We start from the raw sequence: 23,178 nt of genomic DNA, 5'->3' as shown, positions 1-23,178 counted from the left end.
CAGAACAAAAATGAAACTGTCACGATTGACTATAACTTTGATTACGCACAGGAGAGTACACAGAAGCTGCAACGATCTATCACGTCATATTAAAGAGTGTCAAAATTTCCTAATGAAATGGACAGAATTGGAAATCTGAGACTTTAAAAAAAAAAAAGTGACAAAAACCCTAGCCTATTGCTGTTTATTGGAAGGAAGGCACACTGTGTACTGTTCATTCATCAGCTGAAAACAGCATAGACCAAAAGATCGATTGGGATTTAAGAATCGATATTGGTTCATCAAAATGAGAATCTAATAAAATCAAGAAATCTTTTTTTTTTTTTTTTTTTTTTTAAACCCGGCCCTAGCATATTTTGTTCATATTAAAATGTGAACAAACATAAAAGTAATTAAATGTGTTATTAAAATTATAATCTGAAAATTAAAATGATGGGTAATAGTAGATTATGACAGAATTTTTATGACCCTGTCCGTCAAAATGATGGACAATGTTAGTCTAGCGCAACCTCTGATATATAACCTCTGATATATATATATATATATATATATATGTGTGTGTGTGTGTTATTAATAACCCAAACTAATGCTATTAAAAAAACTTGCATTAAAAAAAACAAAACAAAAACAAAAAGTTTAATTCCAAGAAAATTTCAAGTTAGACATGCTGGCTGGGCAACTAACTAATATATATATATATACTAATTAAACTAATTAAAAATGTATATGCTCCAATAGTATATAAACAGTATATAATCAAACTAAAATAATACTGGACATTTCTTTTAGATAAATTCTTTTAGATAAAGTTGAGTCGTCAAAACCATTAATAGAGTCATTAAAATTAAAGCAAATTTTAATTTTGCCATATAGCAATACACAATTTCCCAATATTTTTTTGAGTAACTTTATTAAAAATAAATATTAACATCAGATTTGAGTCTTACTGCATAAAATATTGCATAAAATATTTTGTAAATTAGAGCATTCTGGGAAATTAAAAGGTACTTAATGATGGTCAATAAAATTAAATGTATTTTATTATTTTTATCAATATGTAATACATATATATATATACATGCAGGCATTTGATATAATGCATAATGTTTATTAGTTTTGTATAATACATGATGTATTTTCACAGTTAGTATTTTTTTTTTATATATATATATATATATATATATATATAAAAACAACACATAAAGGCCTATAAGTGGCATTTTAGATGTGGAATTTAGATAAAAAATGAATAATTACTTTTCAGTTAATTTTTATTTTAGTTCGTAAGTTCAAAATTAGATTTATGTTGGTTCACCAGTTGTAAGTAAAACTTACAGACAAACTTTGTGGTTTAGTTGAAGTCTCTCCTTGGCTGTTCTGCCTGTAAAACAGGATATCAGTTACACCTGAGTTATCAGACATTATTATTTCAGCACACTGTGTCCGCACACTTGATTTATTGCTAATTTTTTGCATATCGGCCCGTAACGTGGCCGATTGGCAACGTGAATCCCACTCATTGGCTGGAGGAAATGCAAGCCTGAAAACGTTGACCTAATAACATTAGATAAACGTTAGATAAACAGAGAGCTGGAAGGAGCCAAACTAAACAGAGGGAGCAGAAAGCGTCCTGTCAGTCTCGGGTTTCTGATAGTAAGTGTTATTTAAAAAGCAGCTGATGTGGGTTATGTTGTCTCACTCAAAGCCATCTGTTTCCTTACCTCACACAGGCTGCTCTTAGTGCCTTGAAACAGCTGTCAGAACAAGGACTGGACCCGGTGGATGGACCAATCAAGGTAGAAAATGGATCATGTGACATGTATGTACATACGGAGCAGTAAGTACGCCCACACCACCCAAACATACAGTGACACCTCCATTTCGGGAAAGATCACATGTAAATGACCGCCTGCCAGAAGAAATCCGTTGTTTCGATGACATTATATACATGACAAAAGCCCTCTGAGGCAATCTGGGTAGCGATTGCCTTTTATATAAACTGTTAGGAGATTCTCAAGATGATTTAATGAAATGGACATGATTTATTCTTTTTTCCATTTAAATATTTACAGATCATCATGTTAGCGGCCTTGAAATGCTTCCCATGTGTTGTTCCAAGCAGAGTTAGCCTAATTTAAGCCAATATATTGGCCTGATTCTTGCATAAACCAAAATTAATTCAATATTTTGAATGCTGTCGTGAAACGTATGATCTAATATCAGTCCATTACTGAAGTAAATAAGACTTTATTTAAAAACATCTGCCACAATGTGAGTATACAGTGCTGGTTTAATAATTGATTGATTTGAGATCATTGTTCAAAGTTATGTAAAGGGGTGGGGGACACAAAATGCATCAGTTTTGCTCATAAATATTCATTTTGCGATTTGACGGTCATTTTGCCTAATGCGTCTGTTCACATCACCAGTTTTAAAGTTGTCATTTTTGCATCCGGCTACTGTGATTTTTCTCTGCACTGCAGCCAAACAAAACTCTTAAAAAGTTGACATGCCACTTCACGTATGATGGTTGCTTTTCACCTAAATACACAAAATAAGCTTTAAAAATAGATCAACTGCATAGTATTTCAGTCCCAGGAGAGCAGACCAAAATATTTGAGACTCATTTTGCAATCAGCAGCATAGCCAGACCCTAAAATTAACACTCGCCAAGCACCAAATGTGAGTGGAAATCCACATTGGTAAGTATATGAAACAATATGACAATATGGATTGCAAATACTAACAGTAATTATATAAATTTGTAATTTGATGCAGTATGTGATCTTTTCGTGTGAGGCGCTTCATGCAAATTTCGCTCCACACGAACTCCATCTCTGCAAGCAATGTGAGTTTGAGTCACTTCTAACATGCATTTGAAACCGCAGTGCACGCCAAACATCTTCCAGAGTTTGTAGTGAGAATGGTTTATGGTTTATGAATCTGTTGTCAATAAAAAAGAAGCATTTCAAAAGAGACATTTCCCTGCGGTTTTCCATAAAAATAAAAGCTTAACGTTTGAAAACAAAAACAGATTTATGGTTGTTTTTTTGTTTGAAAGCAAAAAATGATCATAAATATGAATTTTGTAATTGTACTGTTGTTAACTAATAAAATTAATAATAATAATAATATAGTTAAATGTTATTATGAACTAGTTTAGTTTAATAGTATTAACATATTTCTTTTACTTATTTTTTATGTGATTTATCATTAATAATATCAAAAATATGTTTTATAGTGCTGTCAATAGCTAATCGCATTTTTTTCTGAAATTAATCGTGATTAATCACACCTAACATTGAAGTTTTTAAATATAATTTTATATTGCGATAATTTTACATTTATTCTTCAAATCACTGTAGTAACAACATAAAGACAGGCTATTTTTAAGATTTGTTACATTTTTATGACCAAAGGTGAGTATCGCTGATACCAATATTATTAATGTCTCTTGGAAATTGTTATTTTTTCCCTAATATTTAATCATTGATTATAGTCGACATTACAGAATAATTGAGAGCTGTCAATGTTAACATTTATTAGACTTTAAAAAAATAACATAATTTAAGTTAACTTAAAACAATCTCTACATAAATCATTATCAAAAATGATCAAACAGTACATACTAAATTAAATATACAGTCAAACCAAAATTAATTCAGACACCTTCACATTATAATCATTATTTCTGTGTTACAGACACTTAAATAATAGAAGTACTGGGATAAAAGTTTATAGTTTGGGTATAAACACTTATTGTCTACAGTAGCGATCAAAACGAAGGTATTTTAACACTTGTACGTATTGTAACGCTTATCCTTTATCCTGTTCAAAAAAAGTATGTCATTGAATCATTCAGTCAGATTTCAGTAGTCAAACAAGTCTTAAAGGAGAAGTCCACTTCCAGAACAACAATTCACAAATAATTTACTCACCCCCTTGTCATCCAAGATGTTCATGTCTTTCTGTCTTCAGTCGTGAAGAAGTTATGGTTTTTGAGGAAAACGTTTCAGAATTTTTCTGCATATAATGTGACCCGATTTTGAACTTCCAAAATGTAGTTTAAATGCAGCTTCAAAGGGCTCTAAACAATCCCAGCCAAGGAAGAAGGGTCTTATCTAGCGAAACGATCGGTCATAGTTTTGAAAAATAAAAATTTGTATACTTTTTAAGCACAAAAGCTCATGTAGCACAGGCTCTGGGATGCGTGTCCACGGGTTCTTGGACGATTCGAATCTTTAATGTGACTCTGGAAGTAATGCGCGACACATATTAGGTTCACACATTCTGTTAGATTCTGTACTAGAATTAGTTCACCTGTTTCGAGTCTTCAGGTTTTTCGAGTCGTTCATTCATCTTATGGGGCTGTCACGTGATGCTGATTTTGCTAAAATGAACGAAAAAAAGATTCGTTCATTTTGCTGAACGAGACTCAAAGGTCCGAGTCGGTAAAATGATCCGAACTACCCATCACTACTATGAATCTCGTCTAAGTTCATCGTCTGTGTGCTCTGGCTCAAAAAGGTAGAGTATGTCGAAAAACTCCATCTTATTTTCTCCTACAACTTCAGAATCATCTGACATCATTGTACCTTTTTGTTTGTAAACAGCGTTTGACTTACTTGCACTTTCTTAGTCTTTGCGCGTTCGCTTTGTAAACACTGGGTCTGTAGTTCCGCCTACGTTCCGCATGACCGTTCGACGTGATTCGGTAGTACGTGAATGTGCATCCCAGAGCCTGTGCTACACAAGCTTTTGTGCTTAAAAAGCATACAAATATGTATTTTTCCGAAAATGTTATTTCCGCTAGATAAGACCCTCGTTTAGAGCCCTCTGAAGCTGCATTTAAACTACATTTTGGAAGTTCAAAATTGGTGCACCAATGAAGTCCATTATATGGAGAAAAATGCTGAAATGTTTTCCTCAAAAATCATAATTTCTTCACAACTGAAGACAGAAAGACATGAACATCTTGGATGACAAGGGGGTGAGTAAATTATTTGTGAATTGTTGTTCTGGAAGTGGACTTCTCCTTTAATGAAGTGAGACACTGACTGCTTCATTGACTGTTTTTTTTTATTATTTTGTTTAAATGAGTATATGATTTTAAAAGACTTAAGCAATGAACAGTTTGTCAGAACCATTAGTAAATTACGTTATTTTGTTTAGTTTTCTAATCTTTTGTCTCCAGAATCTTGAGAGAATCATGGTCTCCAATTTACTTTATTTAAAAATAACTGGGATTCTCAATTTATCCAGAATCATGAAGTTCTTGTTTAAATGTTGTTTATTACTGCATATAATTCATTAAAATGGAAGTTTAATTTCATAAAGTTCAAAATGGACCTACATTTTTTTGCATTTTATCTTTTTCAGTTGAATAAAAGACTATTTTCCCTATGTACATCATCATTGAGGACTTCTTAAGAAAAGATTAAAAATCTTGTCTTGTCTCGTTCTCGTGAACCCAGTCTTGTGTCTCGTCTCATGGGAAAAGTGTCTCATCACACGCCTATTCGCTATAGTTTAGAAAATGGTAATAAAATATGACAAGAACTCAAAATTAAACTGTCAGAACAAATTCATCTTGATAATGTCAGATAACTTTGATAGAAAGGTATGTCACAAAACGTGGTCAGGTCAAAGTGTCAAATAAATTTTTTGGTCCCAAATTGTTATAAATTTTACTAGTAGTCCACCGTATGAAGAATTTTTGGGTATAATGTCTTACAGTTTGCTTTATTTTGCTATCCTTACTTACATAAATTAACTAGTGTCTAATGAAGCTCCCTCGTCACTTGTACCTTTCCCGAGCTCGTTTGAAGTGAAGTTGGAGTGCGCGTCTGAAAAATGTCCTGTCTGATTTGGTCGTAAAGACACTCTACGACAAAATAAATGTACTTCTTGTCAAGAAATAAAGAGACGGATGCCACAGTTATGAGTGGGGTGGCCAACCTTAGCTCCACTCCTGTTAAACTGGAAAAATGAATTGCATACGTTAACGCACTAATTTTGACAGCACTAATATTTTAAAATTAATAATGGTAATTACAGTTGGACATGTCTCGCCAATTCGTTCTGCCTGTTATTTAATGAAATAATGCACAAAGTTTCATGGTCGGTAACATAGGTGTAATTTACGGGTGGGACAGGTGGGACATGTCCCCACCACTTTTTGCCAGGGTCGATATTGTCCCCACCACTTTTTTGAACATCTCGCGGCACGGACATACTAATGCTGATTAAAACATTGGTTTCTGTTAAATAAGATGCGATCTGGCACTGGAATCTGTTGTTTCTGAATGTTTCTGAATCATGCTGAATGTTTGTTGCGATGTTATTAGTGACGGAACATTCTCAGTCTCAATTGTCTTTACACACGAGCACCTCAATCTATAGCTTGATGTTGCGGAGACTATCTAAAAAACCAAAACAAAATACACATAGACGTGTCTCTAATCTTGATATAGGATCATTGATAAACATATTTGATTTTAATAAGGGGGAAAAATGGTGCAAGGGCAGATTAGAAACTGGAACCTCCAACACGCCTGATGAAAATTATACCACTAGACTGTATGGGAATACAAATAATTAATGCGCATTTATGTATTTATTCACTGACATTAATAATGTCAGGGCTAATAATACATATTATTATAGTACATGTAAGAATAAAACTTAAAAATGAGTTCTGTGTCAATACATTAACTGCACCCCCACCCACTTTTTAAAACAAAGTTACGCCGAAGGTCAAAATTTTCTCAACCCAAGTGTGGAAAAATGATATTTTTAAACCCTGAGTGGATCCATTTTTTGGCCAATCAGATGCCCTCTAGAACAAAAACGTCCTTCCACTTAATCTGAGCAAAAAAAAGTAGCAAGTCACAGTTAACTCTAACCTTTTGGAAAATATGAGCCATTCAAGTTGTCTACTAACTTCCTCTTTCAGTTGAAAACGTGTCAACGTAGAAACGAGAACTACTCAGAAAACTAACTAGTCATTCTGTTTTTACTACTTATATACCTCTCTGTTCAAACTTTGTATTGCTTCTTGTGTTCCTGTGCCCTCTTAAAAAATATAGTTTACCAAAAATGAAAAATCTGTCATTAATTACTCACCCTCATGTCGTTCCAAATCTGTAAGACCTTCGTTCATCTTTAAAAGACAAATTAAGATATTTTTGATGAAATCCGAATGACGCTCTGAATGAAACGGACACGTTCAAGGCCCAAAAAAGATAGTAAGGACATTGTTAAAATTGTCCATGTGACATCAGTGGTTCAACCATAATGTTATGAAGCTACGAGAATAGTTTTTATTGCAAAGCAGACAAAAAATAATGACTTATTCAGTAATTTCTTCTCTTCCGTGTCAGTCTTCGACATGTATTCACAAGAGTACTTGTGTGAGATGCTGCTGATGCAGGAGACAGATTTTCATTTTTGGGTGAACTATCCCTTAAAGGTGAATTACATGTTAAATAAATGAATGTAATCATAAAGCCATTTTATGTGGTTTTTAGTTAGTACGCTGTCCAGACACACACACACACCCACACGTCTGGTTTATTATCCTTGTGGGGAATCTCCATAGGTGCAATGGTTTTTATACTCTCCACACTGTATTTTCTGTCCCCTTACCCTAACCCTACCCCTAAACCTAACCCTTACAGAAAACTTTCTGCATTTTTACTTTCTCAAAAAAACTCATTCTGTATGATTTATAAGCTTTTGTACCCATGGGGACCTCAATTTAGGTCCCCACGGTGACGCTAGTCCCCATGAGTCTGTGTGTATTCAGGTTTAGGTCCCCACACACACACACACACACACACACACACAGAGTATAGTAAATATCAGTGGCAGGTGGAGCTTCTTTCTGATTTTGAGCTGCAGAGACAGACTAGATTTGTCCTTTAAATGTCAACGTCTGAACCCTGTCAGCTCATTCCACTTAATGACTAAAAGGATTACACACACACACACACACACACACACACACTGACTGAGCTTATCACTTTCACAGAAACATACACGCAATGAATTTTCCCTCAGTGGTATTGCCCACTTCCCCAATCTGCCCGTCCGCTGTGGAAAGCCTCACGCCACTTCACTCTGTGGCTTTGCCTGTTCTTTATCCTCCTGTAATCAGAGGGGTTGCTGTGGGAAAAATGAACCTCTGTCGTATCTGTGATGAACAGAGTGCTGGAGAATGAAATATGAGAATGGAAATGATAGACACACCAGAACGGAAATCGCACCAACCCGTTCAAGAATATTTTCATAGTAGGTGTGTCGTAGGAAAAGGTTAAAGAAATGTTTATTTACAGTGGCTTCGGCTTCTCAGTGCATGCGTGAGCTAGAACAGAACAAAGATGAGAAACTACCCTGTTCAACGGCTCATAGAGGACACAATGAAAGGGGCTGATGGAAAAGAAATACTTTAGTGAAAATCATTAAGATCAATTTATCTGTACATCACTGCATTACTTTGTAATTTATATGTGCTTCACTGTCTAAACGTTCATAAACAGTAATATTATGAGATATTATTACAATGTTGAAAACAGTTGTGCTGATATTTTTGTGGAAATGTTTGATCAATTAATGAATGTTTTACTGAAATAAATATTCTAATTTCTTTTAAAAAAAAATACTAACCCCCAACCCATTGAACAGTAGAGTTAATTGTTAAATATTAATTTCTAACATAATTTTAATAGGTATTGATAGAACCACAAAACTTATTTGTTAATAAATAATTTTAATTAGAGCTGTCAAATCGATTCATGATTAATTGCATCCAGAATGTCTTTTTACATAATTGTTATATATACATATGTTAACATAATGTGTGTGTACTGTATATATAAATATACACGCATTCATTTATGTAAAAAAAAAAAAAAAATCATACTTTTTTTTTGTATATAATATAAATCATATATATTATGTAACCTCAAACTTTTATTTTAGATGCAAAATATTGCATATTTTTTATGTAATTATATATACATATAAATATATACAGTACACATATATATTATGGAAACAAACTTTTATTTTGGATGCAATTAATCAATTTGACAGGACTAATTTTAATGTATGTTATATCATCATTATTATTTTTTATGTATTTATACATATAAACATATACAGGACACATATTATGTAAACAAAATTTTAAAAGATGCGATTAATCGCGATTAATCGCGATTAATCGATTTGACAGCACTAATTTTAATGTATATTATTCTTATTTTTTATGTATTTACATATACATATATGCAGTACACACATTATGTAAACAAACTTATTTTGAATGTGATTAATCGTGATTAATCGATTTGACAGCACTCATTTTAATGTATGTTATATTATTCTTATTTTTTGATGTATTTACATGTACATATAAGTATATGCAGTACACATATATTATGTAAACAAACTTATTTTGGATACGATTAATCGTGATTAATCGATTTGACAGCACTAATTTTAATGTATGTTATATTATTCTTATTTTTTTATGTATTTACATGTACATGTATATGCAGTACACATTATGTAAACAAACTTATTTTGGATGCGATTAATCGTGATTAATTGATTTGACAGCACTAATTTTAATGTATATTATTCTTATTTTTTGATGTATTTACATATACATATATGCAGTACACATATTATGTTAAACTTATTTTGGATGCGATTAATCGATTTGACAGCACTAATTTTAATGCATGTTATTTTATTTTATCTTTTTTATTTTATAAATACATATAAATATACACAGTACGCATATATATTATGTAAACAAACTTTTATTTTTAGATGCAGTTAATCATGATTAATCGATTTGACAGCACTCATTTTAATGTGTGTTATATTATCATTCTTATTTTGTATTTTGTTATGTATATACATATAAACATACAGGACATATATATTATGTAAACAAACTTTTATTTCGGATGCGATTAATCGCAATTAATCGATTTGACAGCACTCATTTTTAATGTATGTTATATTATCATTCTTATTTTTTATGTATTTGCATATACATATAAATATGTGCAGTACACATTATGTAAACACATTTTTATTTTGGAAGCGATTAATCACAATCTTTTTGGCAGCACTAATTTTAATATATGTTATTCTTATGTTTTTTTTTTGTATTTTTATATTATTTTGTGTTATTTACTATGTTATGTTTGTGTTATATTATTATTACTGTTTTTTTTATTTTTGAACACTGTGGTGGATCATTATTCTTGAAGACTGTTTAAATAAAATCTGTTCCTGTTTGTCTTGCAGACAAGCGAAACGTCTGGCCGAGCGGACGGACAGCAAACCGACTAACTCAGGCACCACTGCTCAGGACTGCAAGGATTCATAGGCCGTCGTCTAGGAGCTGAACCCACCCTTACACCCCGTCCCCCCCGAAAGCCCCCACGACCGCCGCTGCATCCTTCTACACGTGTCAACATGCAATATGGTGGATGTGTCCCATGATACGAAATGACAAAAAAAAATGCATTCTTTGAGTCTATGTGAAGACAACACTATCTTAACACAACATTTATTTACTCTAGAGTTAACTAAAAAGAGCAAGCAAGTGAACTTATAAAAAAAGATAAAAATGTAATGCATGGTAATGTTTGAAAATTAAGGGAAATTTCCCCATTTGATAGATGTTTGAATATTATTTTCACCTTGCCTCCAAGTGATTTAAACAGGCTTATGTCATGCCATTAGTATATTAAAAAAAAAAAAAGAAATGAAAAAAAAAACATTACTGGGGAAAACAAAGTTGTGTATCTTATTTGGGGGGTTATTATTATTTTCCTTTTCTCTTTAATCTATGAATAATAATGCTTGAGTATTTAAAGATTAACCAATGCCAGTGCTGTGAAGTCGTAGTTGTTGTCTTCATATATAGTCACCCAGCTTACCGTGTATGCTGACATAAAGCATTCATCTATCTATATGGATGTATATGACTTGTAGAATATCATACGCAGAGGAAAAGAAAAACATATACTACGAGTGTAAACCAATGGATAAAACTGATGCTAGAGGTCAACAGCACAGGATCACCAATGATACAGCTGATCCATAGTGTCCAGTTCAACAAACAAACCCTTTTGCCTTCTATAATGTTCCTTGAAATTACGATTTCTTCTTGACAGAGAAACAAGAGGCCCTGAATAGTGATCTACAGGTACGCCTCTTTAGCAAAGTCCTGTTTGATGATTGTTTTCTTCTCCCTTCAGTTTTGTCCAGCACATCTACACCTATGTTGTGTGTTGTATTGACTCGATACATCAACTGAGTGCTTTTAAGGACTGCATTCTGGAGAAAAGAAAGGCTGCGATCAATAAAGACATGCCGTCTTTTTGAAACGATTGAGGCGTAGAACGAGGTAACTCGCTGGAAGAGCGCTTTTCTCTCCCTGAAGATAGAGAGTGTAATAACAGACATGTCAGTTTCTTAAAATGCAGTAAAATCACATCAGTTCATGTTGAAAGTATTGGTGTCTGTTGTCGTCTTTTCCATTTGTTCTGAATTTTACAACATTCTAAACGATTCTAAATGTTTCCAGGTTTAAATGATAAAGAAAATGTGCATTTGTGGTATCAAACATGCTTTTAAAGGGATAGCTCGCTCAAAACTTAAAACTGTCATCATTTACTAACCTTCCACTTGTCCATTTTTATGTATGTATGTATGTATATATATACATATACATACATACATACAGGACACATATATTTTGTAACCACAAACATTTATTTCAGATGCAATTAATTAATTGTTTTGACAGCACTAATTTTAATGTATGTTATATTATCTTTCTTATTTTTATGTATTTATATATGCATATAAATATATACAGTACACATAATTATGTTAACAAACTTATTTTGGTTGTGATTAATCACGATTAATCGATATGACACCACTAATTTTAATGTGTTATTTAATTATTCTTATTTTTTATGTATTTATATATACATATAAATATATACAGGACACATTTTGTAACCACAAACCTTTATTTCAGATGCAATTAATCGCGATTAATCGTTTTGACAGTCATTTCAATGTATGTTATATTATCATTCTTATTTTTTATGTATTTATATGTACACATAAATATATACAATACACATTATGTTAACAAACTTATTTTGGATGCAGTTAATCACGATTAATCGATATGACAGGACTAATTTTCATGTGTTATTTTGATATTCTTATTTTTTGTTTATATATACATATAAATATATATAGGACACATATTTTGTAACCACAAATTTTTATTTCAGATGCGATTAATCGCAATTAATCGTTTTGACAGCACTAATTTTAATGTATGTTATATTATCTTTCTTATTTTTATGTATTTATATATGCATATAAATATATACAGTACACATAATTATGTTAACAAACTTATTTTGGTTGTGATTAATCACGATTAATCGATATGACACCACTAATTTTAATGTGTTATTTAATTATTCTTATTTTTTATGTATTTATATATACATATAAATATATACAGGACACATTTTGTAACCACAAACCTTTATTTCAGATGCAATTAATCGCGATTAATCGTTTTGACAGCAGTCATTTTAATGTATGTTATATTATCATTCTTATTTTTTATATATTTATATATACACATAAATATATACAATACACATATTATGTTAACAAACTTATTTTGGATGCAGTTAATCACGATTAATCGATATGACAGGACTAATTTTCATGTGTTATTTTGATATTCTTATTTTTTATGTTTATATATACATATAGATATATATAGGACACATATTTTGTAACCACAAATTTTTATTTCAGATGCAATTAATCGTTTTGACAGCAGTAATTTTAATGTATGTTATATTATCATTCTTATTTTTGATGTATTTATATATACACATAAATATATACAATACACATATTATGTTAACAAACTTGTTTTGGATGCAATTAATCGCGATTAATCGATTTGACAGCACTAATTTTAATGTTATTTTATTATTCTTATTTTTAATGCATTTATATATACATATAAATATATACAGGACACATATATTTTGTAACCACAAACTTTTATTTCAGATGCGATTAATCGCGATTAATCATTTTGTCAGCTGTAGTTTTAATGTATGTTATATTATCATTCTTATTTTTTATGCATTTATATATACATATAAATATGTGCAGTACACATATTATGTTAACAAACTTATTTGAGATGCAGTTAATTAATTTGACAGCACTAATTTTAATGTGATATTTTATTATTCTTTATTATTATTTTTTTGTAACATTTTGTAACCACAAACTTATTTCAGATGCGATTAATCATTTTGACAGCACTCATTTTAATGTATGTTATATTATCATTTTATGTATTTATAAATATATACAGTGCACATTATGTTAATAAACATACGATAAATCGATTTGACAGAACAAATTTGACAGTGTTCATTTCAATGTATGTTCAAATTTGTTCTAAACCTGAGTTTGTTTCTTATGTTGAACACAAAAGAAGATACTTTGAATGTTGTTTTTTAACCAAACAGTATTTTGTTCCATACTATGGAAGTCAATGGCTACCGCCAACTGTTTAGCCACCAATATTATTAAAAATTCTTTTGTCCTTAACAGAAGAAACCAACTCATACAGGTTTGCAACAACATGCGGATGAGTAAATGATGACAACTTTCATTTTTGAGTGAACTATCCCTTTAGGTTCATGTTCTTTGTAGCTACACAACCATGTTTTCATATTTTCTTGCCAACACGTGGGTGTGAATTAAAAACCACAGGCGATTTGCTCAAACATATGGCGTAGTGCTGTGTCATACCTAAAGGGACTTTAAGGCTCAGAATGATCATCCATGAGTCTTTCGGCCATTGCGACACAGCAGTCTAAAAATAGACCATACTATGAGTCCATTCAGTATCACCAAGGAAACAGTCATTCATTCATTCATTCATAATTAGAGAAACTACTGATCACTGCCCTATAAAGACCAAGCTCACCAATTGGAAAAACAAGCCTGTTACTAAACGTGTGTCCACATTAAGCAATCTTTTGCCCACGTAATTTAACAAATGTATAGCAACATGCTAAAAACACTCAAAAGTAAAGCAACATGCCATTCAGAACCCTATCAAATGTATTCGCTATTCCCTAAAACACTTTGGTAAAAGGATAGCAACATGCTAAAAACAATTAGAACATCTTAACAAAAGAATAGCAATCGGGGTTGCCAGGTTTTCACATCAAAACCAACCAAATCACGTTTCGGTGGGGGTCCCCCAATAAAAATTACTTTCCGTGGGTAAAAAACAAATTTTTTGGTGGGGTTCTCCTGGTTCTACAACCTGCGACAACAGTGTTAAAGTACCACAATTCAGCGGGAAAACCGCAGACTTGGCAACACTGATAGCAATGTGTTAAATAAAACACTTAGAATATCTTAGCAAATGTAGAGCAAGGTGCTAAAACACTCAGAACATTTTAAAAGTTAGCCTTAGCCACCTGATAAACAACACTTGTTATCATATGTTTAGCAACATAGCAAACACTCGGTACATCTAAGCAGTACAATAGTTGTGCTAAATATATAGCAAAGTGATAAAGATGTTCAGAACAACTTTACAAGTGCTGTTTAGCCGAATTAGGTATATATGATTATCAAATGCTCAGCAGCATGTTAAGAACACTCTGATGACCTTAGTAAATGTTTAGCAACCCTCTAACACCTAGAAGTATGCTAAAATCGCAGTGCCTTAGCAAAAAAAAAATGCTACGTGCTAAAAACAATTAGAACCTCTTAACAAAAGAATAGCGAAGTGCTAAAAAATGCTTAGAACACAGCAAATGTATAGCCTTGTGCTACAACACTGAGAACACCTTAGCAGGTTAGCCTTAGCCACCTGCTAAACAACACTTATCAAATGTTTAGCAACATGCTAAAACACTTAGCACTATTAGCAAATGTTTAGCAACTTCCTAAACCACACAGAACACCTCAGGAAACTGCAATATGTTGAACTTGCAAGACCTTAGCATAGCAAAGTGCTAAAGTTGTTCAGAACACCTTAACAAGTGCTGTTTAGTGGAATTACGTTTAAAGTATTCTTATCAAATGCTCAGCAACATGTTAAGAACACTCTGATGACCTTAGCAAATGTTTAGCAACACTCTAACACCTAGCAGTATCAGGGCTCTCAAGTTTTGGAAAAGGTTTGGAGTGAGATTACTATCAGGGGAGGAGCCTATTTTGCAGCAGTGGCCCCTCGGCCCCACGCAATTCTCTCAAGTTTTTGCTAGAAGAATTTTATCTATTGTTCAAAATTAGCCAGCACAAAATAGAAATTATAACAACTGGTAAATCTGATATAAGTCAAATTCATACAAATAAAATAAAATGTTTTATATATTTCAAAAATGCGAATATATTAAAAAATAAAAAGAAAGTTAGCCCCAAACAAGCCAATTTAACTGCAGTGCTCAATGTACATACTGTACACATACAATAGGATTGCAGAACTTGCCCTGAGCATGTAGCCTATGTCAAGCTATGTGTGTGTGAGAGAGAGAGTAGGCCTATACATTTAAACTTACAAATAACATTTTGTATTGCAAGTGTTTTTTGCACATTTTGATGCCTTGATGACAGTGGTAGGGGCTCAAACTTAACTACACCAACTAGTAATGGAATTATGTAATTTAATAACAAAATAAAATCTGTTACAGTTAGTGAGAAACAATGTACAGTTAAATGTTAACGATTCACACACATACAGATTTGATTTCCCAAATTGCATTGACTGGTCTAGACTCTAAAATATGAGACACCAATGTTTCAGGAGTTTATGACACAGAACAGGAGTAATTAAATGTAATCAGTTACATTACTTTTAAAACACTTAAAATAATTATGCTACTTATTACATTTTAAATAGAGTAACTTCTGTAACCTATTGCATTTCCAAAATAACCCTCCCAACAATGCTGGTACGTTTGAATTTTTTAAATATATAAAACAATTTATTTTATAAATTTGTCTTTTATCAGATTTACCCAGTGCGATTTGTGGGAAAAAAAACAAAAACAAAGGGGGAATTGTTTTAAAAAAACCTTTTTTTCTCTCTACATAGGCGGAGATTGAACTCCAATAAAGCTATAGCCTAACTAAGTAACCTAATGTTAGTATAATCTGTTAACAACGCATATTATATACCCGTCATTTTCGCATATTATATACCCGTCTTTTTAGGCAAGTACCGGATAATGAGTGTCATGTCATGAAATGTTTTTAACACGATGGAAACTGTCTAACGTGATCACAATTTATTAAAAAAACATTGTAAGTTAGCCCTTTTAATTGTAATGATTTCATTCCAAACAACGAATAAATTATATAGAGAAAGCGAACAAAGAACACAGTATCAACGGAGCTTTTTGAAGCTCCGAATCAGTAAAACACTGCGTCGCAAAGTGATTTCGAAGCATTTGATTGAGAACGGGACTTAGGAGCGGGTTCGCGGGATGTTTTTATCCCCACAGGGAATAAAAACGATTCAGCAGAGACAGGGATGCATAGACCAGAGTGGGAGAAATAGAGCGGGAAAAGTTATCCTTTTCTCAGCGTGAGAAATACAAGGTGTGGCGTGAGAGCGTGTGAACTGGTTGAAATGCGTGTGTCTCACGGTGAATGCGTGAGACTTGAGAGCCCTGCAGTATGTTAAACTTGCAGTGCTTTAGCAAAAGAATTGCAACGTGCTAAAAACAATTAGAACCTCTTAGCAAAACAATAGCAATTTGCTAGAAAACACTTAGAACACCTTAGCAAATGTATAGCAAGGTGCTAAAACACATAGAACACCTTAACAAGTTAGCCTTAGCCACCTGCTAACAACACTTGTTATCAAATGTTTAGCAACATGCTAAAAACACTTAACACTTTATTAGTACGTTTAGCAGCTCCCTAAACCACACAAAACACCTCAGCAAACTGCAATATGCTGAACTCGCAACACCTTAGCATAGCAAAGTGAAAAAAGGATATTCAGAACACCTTAACAAGTGCTGTACTGGTGAAAAAACCAGCATATGCTGGTAGGTGTGTTTTGATGCTGGGATGCTGGTTAGGTAGGTTTTGATGCTGGTTTAAGCTGGTCCTTTGCTGGGTTTTTGCTGGTCATGTTGCTGGTCAAGGACCAGCATAAACCAGCATCAAAACATGCCTAACCAGCATATGCTGTTTTTTTCACCAGGGTGTTTAGAGGAATTAGATATATAGTATGCTTATAAAATACACAGCAACAGTTGTGAACACTCTGATGACCTTAGCAAATGTTTAGCAACACTCTAACACCTAGCAGTATGCTAAACTCACAATGCCTTAGCAAAATAATTGCAAAGTGCTAAAAACAATTAGAACCTCTTAACAAAATAGCCAAAACACTTAGATCATATTAGAAAATGTATAGCAAGGTGCTAAAACACACAGAACACCTTAGCAAGTTAGCCTTAGCCACCTGCTGAACAACACTTGTTATCAAGTGTTTAGCAACATGCTAAAACACTTAGCACTTTATTAGCAAATGTTTCCCTGGTGAAAAAAAACAGCATAAAGCTGGTCCTTTGCTGGTTTATGCTGGTCATGTTGCTGGTCAAGAACCAGCATAAACCAGCATCAAAACATACCTAACCATCATATGCTGTTTTTTCACCAGGGTTAGCAACTCCCTAAACCACACAAAAAACCTCAGCAAATCGCAATATGCTAAACTTGCAACACCTTAGTATAGCAAAGTGCTAAAAAACAAATACTATAGCACTGAAATGTCTCAGACCACCTTATCAATAGTAATGTGCTAAAAACCTAAAATTAACCATGGTTTTACTATAGTAAAGTATAGAACCATGGTTTTATATAGTGTAGTGACCATGGTTTCTGGTGTATTTATTAGTCATATAACCACAGTTTTGCTACAAATACCATGGTTAAACTATGGTTAGTGTAGCAAAACCATAATCTGTGGTTTTTATGGTTTAACTATAGTAACCATGGTTTTTGGTTTTATTTGTAGTAAAACCATAGTTAATTTTCATTCAAACACATTTGTAAATAGTAAGGTGATAAAACCACTCAGACTACCTTAGAAAAACAATAACAATGTGCTATAAACTAGTCAGAACACCATTTAACACCTTAACCACTCGCACCCTTACGAAAATTAACCATGGTTTTACTATGGTTTTTGGTGCATTTATTAGCAGTTCTATAACCACAGTTCTATTATAATAAACGTGTAGTAAACATGTTTTTGCGCATTGATTACCATTTGTATAACCATAATTTTTATACAAATACCATGGTTAAACTATGGTTAGTGTAGCAAGACCATCATTAATTTGTGGTTATCACGGTTTAATTATAGTAACCATAGGTTTTTTTGTTTTATTTGTAGTAAAACCATGCTTAATTTTCATAACTAGCAGTGTAGTAATGAATTTAGCACAAGCAAGCTGTGATTTTTTTTAAGAAAAAAAAAAGCACTTTCTTTTGATTGGTGGTTCCTCTGATGGACTAATTGTCCTGTCACTGTAAGTAATGAAAAAACCGATCAATTTTACTGTCTCGAACATCAATACGAAGGCCTTTGTTATCATCACTATTAATTACAGGTAGCTGCAATAGTGTGGAAGTAAATCTTTAAAAACAGCATTGAGATTGAGGAAGAAGAACTCAGTATGAAGGCTGATGGATTGACTGTTGTTGCCTGGCTTTGAAAATGATTCATTTCTTCCATTTGTTAAATTTATTCGTGTACTTATAAGCATTTAGCACTCTTACTAATACTGCTAATATCTCTGATATGCCTCATACCTTAAATGTATAACTGTGGATGACATTAAACATGTCATCCTTTAAATGTTATGCTGTGGAAAGCTACTAAAAATTGTCAATGAGAATTGCTCTGCCCTGTTTGACCCATATAATGCTGTTAACTTTGCTATAGGGCAACAAAGTTCATTGATTTTTCCACCGGAATTAAGTGTTATCGACCTTTTAAAGCTAAATTAGTGCTTATGTTACTCCGCTGAGTGAAAGGATAAAGAAATCCATCTGTATGTGCGAGGAAAGCATTTCATCTTGTGTTTTCAAAGCTATGAATTTCTGGCACTGTGAAGCTTAATTATTTTCTTAGTGGGGAGTTGCTTCAGTAGACTGATCCTATCTTGACAATTACCGTAGCTGCGGGAGTTTTGATGTGTCAATATTTCTGTGTGCCTGTATTAACGCTAATCTCTAAGTACGAACCATCAGTCCGGGCAATAAGCCAGACTCAAACACCTACACTGCTGGCTGCTGACGTCAGTTTGCTTTAAGATCAGTGCTTTTCAACACTTGAAAACTGTTGGATGCTCAAACAACTGTATGTCGGCAGTGCCTGTTGCTATGGGTTTGTGAATGACTTGTGACTTACAATAAAGTGACCTGATTTTTGAATTGGAAACATGTTCAGGACAAAAATGAAAACTCTGTCATTAATTTCTCACCCTCATGTCGTTTAAAACCAGTAAGACCTTTGTTCATATTCAGAGCACAAATGAAAATATTTTTGATGATGATGAACGAAGATGAACGAAGGTCTTACAGTTTTGGAACAACATGAGGTTGAGTAATTAATGTCAGAATTTTCATTTTTGGGTGAACTATCTCTTTAAAACGTTATTTTTGTAATGGCAAAGCTGAATTTTCAGCAGCCAATCGGACATCCAGTCTTCAGTGTCACATGATCCTTCACAAATCCTTCTAATATGCTGATTTGCAAATAAAGGTCTGAGCAGGAAGGTAATAGGAGTTACCAGATCAAGGTGTTTTTAGACCGTTACCTGATTGGTTGACGTTATAGTGACAGTAAGCGGGATCATTTTCATTGCATCATTTAGAAACACCCAGCAGTTTAAAAACACCCACAATGTCAAAAACACCCACTTTTGTTCTGCAGAGACCTCAATATCCTAATTTGGCTTCAAAATTTAGGGTCTCTAAGATTTACAGATTTAATCTTAGAATTTGCGTACGCTAAAATCCACACCAATGTTCAATTTTTGTGGCTCGCCATTCTCAAGTAAATAATTTGGATGCTGAGTGTTTTATTATATGTTTATGACATTACAAAATAACATAATAAGTAAATAAGTAACATATGGCAGTTACAAAACAGAGGTCTGAAAAAGTTTAGGTGCGCGCTATTTTAAGATCATTTGATGTACGCTATTTGTGTATGTACGTTTGTTCTCTGCATCACACGTAAGGGAGAGTGGGGTAAGATGAGCCATTTTTTACTTATGTGGTCTTCAGGATGACTGAAATGAGGCAGAAGTACATTGAAAGTATCTAAAGTAATTTCAGGATGTTTTCTATCATTTTAAATGATCAGAATGTATCTATGACAAAGAGTTCTAAAAATATGGCTTCTTATACAAGAATTTGCCGCAGGTTAGGGGTAAGTTGAACCAAGTCTGGGGGTAATACGCACCATCTGGGCGAATCTGATTCAAACCCCTGCAAAATTTTAAAGATAATAAACAGAATCATATTTCCTTTCAAATTAAGTTTATTTCAATCTTTAATTGTTTGCATTTCTGAAACAATGCGTTAAACACCAAATTTTAACCTTTTCGAAAACAGACTAAACAGAGGGTTTGTTGAGTAAAATGAAATAAAAACTGAATTAGAATGAAGGAATAAATGTCACTGAAACTAATAAATAATTTAGTCAAAAGATACTTGGCTTGGTAGCTTTTCTGCAGTGTTGAAGCAGCCATTAGAGACTACGGGTGGAAAGATAATATATTTGATTATAATGTGGTGAAAGTATCTTCTGGTTCTCAGAGAAGGATTTGGTGCACTTATACGCTGTCCCTAAACTACAAATAATATCTATATATATGATAAACTAAACACATTAAAATACCAGTTTATACTTCAGAGATTTAACTTACTGCCTCAACTTACCCCACAGCATTTGGCTCACCTTGCCCCATAGATGGCATTTTGGGAAAAAAAAAACTAGCTAGTTTACCAGTTCACCAATTTGCATTGTTTTTTGTTGCTAAATCACCTATATGCATTATATTTTTAGACCTGGATAAACTTTTGATGGAACAGCCATTACTTAAAGCTTTAATTTTACTTTGACAAGCCAAAAAGAGTTTTTAGAGTAAATGGGTGCCTTCCACTCCTCCCATGTGTTTTTTTTTCACAGTCTGACAGAAATGATGTGTGATTCCAAAATACATGGTCACATGACCGTACAAGTGTACATTTGGCGAGATACCGGGGGGTGGCTCAATTTACCCCACTCTCCCCTACGCGCATTTGTGAAATAAGATCAAATGTAGGACGTTTCAACAAAACGTTTTACAAATAAGGCGCTGTGGTGTTTAGAACGGCACGCCTTCTTATTCACTCAATCTTTACTATGACCTGGGTTTCCTGAGAACGCACTACACCCACTCAACATGAAATAGGTCTGTCATATTTGGAAAATAACTCATATGCAATTCACTGTTTTGGGACTTACTAACCTTTCAAAATTGCATTTGAATTTCATGTGTCATTATAAGCAGATTCATCTCTTATGAAACACTCTTAAGCTGTTGTATGAGGCATTGTCATTCACAAGCTTAGCAATTGAGGACAGGCCTCTGCTCTTTCTCTGATGCAGTTCCCCTTAAAATAAACTTACTTAACAATTCCTTTCACAACTTAGGATAACAGGCATTTTGACTTGAATGGAACATGTGAGTAGGGCTTACTCCTTTATAATCCTTCCCATATGTTGTGTGAAGGACAATAACGCTGCTGTGTGTAATTACAGTAAGTGTAGTTCCCCTTTGTGAGCATTCACTTTCAGAATGTCATGTCACTATCTCCTGTGGAAGCTATTATAGGGATGGACTCAGGAATGTATTTACTCAAATAAGTTGGCGAATACTGAAAACCTAAGCTTTCTTTGCCAAGTTTCTCAGGAATTTCTGGTATTTTGCTGTTGCTGAGAGTCCAGTTTATGAAAAGATGTTACACTTTATAAAACGCTGGGTTATTTTGTTTAACCCAACCGCTGGGTTATACCTATTGGGTCATTATGTCGGGTTATTTTTCCAGGGTTGGGTAGATTTTGAGTAACCCGGCTGTTGGGTTACAGTCGGAGCGCGGGCTTTTCATTCTCTTCAGGAGAGAACAATCCGTCAGCACCACCGATTTCGTGCACTTCAGTAAAAATGAAGGTATGTATCCATTTTATTTACAACGTATACGTTATTGTATACGTTTTATTCATCTACAAAGTCTTTACAGTGCTGTAAATGATTTTATGCAACGCAACATACAGGGACGAGATATTATGTCAGTCAGCTAAATGCATCAGCAACGGTCATGGCGCATGATAAACACATCTTGTCTTGCATAACTGATTTTATTCGTTGTAATACTGATTCTAATTAATTCGGATGTTAAAATATGTTCTCAAAACGCTGTACCGTTTGTTTACGGCTACGACCCAGGTGAAAAAAAAACAGCATATGCTGGCAGGTATGTTTTGATGCTGGAATGCTGGTTTAAGCTGGTCCTTTGCTGGTTTATGCTGGTTCTTAGCTGGTTTTTGCTGGTCAAGGACCAGCATGAAGCAGCAAAGGACCATCTTAAACCAGCATCAAAACCTACCTAACCAGCATTCCAACATCAAAACATACCTACCAGCATGTGCTGGTTTTTTCACCAGGGGAGTGAATGCGAGTCGGCGGTCTGAGGTTCGCAGCTCCCCCGCCGAACAGCAGCCCAGCACCGGCTTAAATTTCAGCGACACACCGGCACAAGAAGGCACTATTTCGGTTAAAAGGGGTAATGGTTTAATATACCTGAATTATAAATATTACTTTTAAATGTTATATTTGTATTTCTAAAATGCTTATTAAACGAGTTTAAATGTATGTAATGTTTAAAACGAACCCAACCAGTTACCAAAATAACCCAAAATGGGTTGTTTTAACCCAGCGGTTTTTGTAGAGTGCAAGGTTATGAGTAATACACAAAAAAACCAACAAA

At 33.4% G+C, this 23,178-nt stretch overlaps 1 protein-coding gene across 2 annotated transcripts in view; it reads left to right on the top strand.

Annotated features, from left to right (window-relative positions):
* stau2 (staufen double-stranded RNA binding protein 2) overlaps positions 1-11,542 on the top strand; it is a 170,939-nt gene extending 159,397 nt beyond the window's left edge. Inside the window, exons 14-15 of one of the 2 annotated variants that reach the window (XM_051098721.1) lie at positions 1,731-1,796; positions 10,327-11,542. In XM_051098721.1, coding sequence (XP_050954678.1) covers positions 1,731-1,796; positions 10,327-10,371 — 111 coding nt within the window. In that variant the 3' untranslated portion in view covers positions 10,372-11,542. Of the gene's footprint in view, positions 1-1,730; positions 1,820-10,326 lie in introns of both variants that reach the window. The other variant, XM_051098720.1, reaches the window with a different exon arrangement.
* The last annotated feature ends 11,636 nt before the right edge of the window (positions 11,543-23,178 follow it).

Source organism: Labeo rohita, chromosome 24 (assembly GCF_022985175.1).
Source record: "Labeo rohita strain BAU-BD-2019 chromosome 24, IGBB_LRoh.1.0, whole genome shotgun sequence".
Lineage (NCBI taxonomy): Eukaryota > Metazoa > Chordata > Actinopteri > Cypriniformes > Cyprinidae > Labeo > Labeo rohita.
The sequence above is the reverse complement of the archived record's forward strand: the minus strand, read 5'-3'. Positions and strand labels throughout refer to the sequence as shown.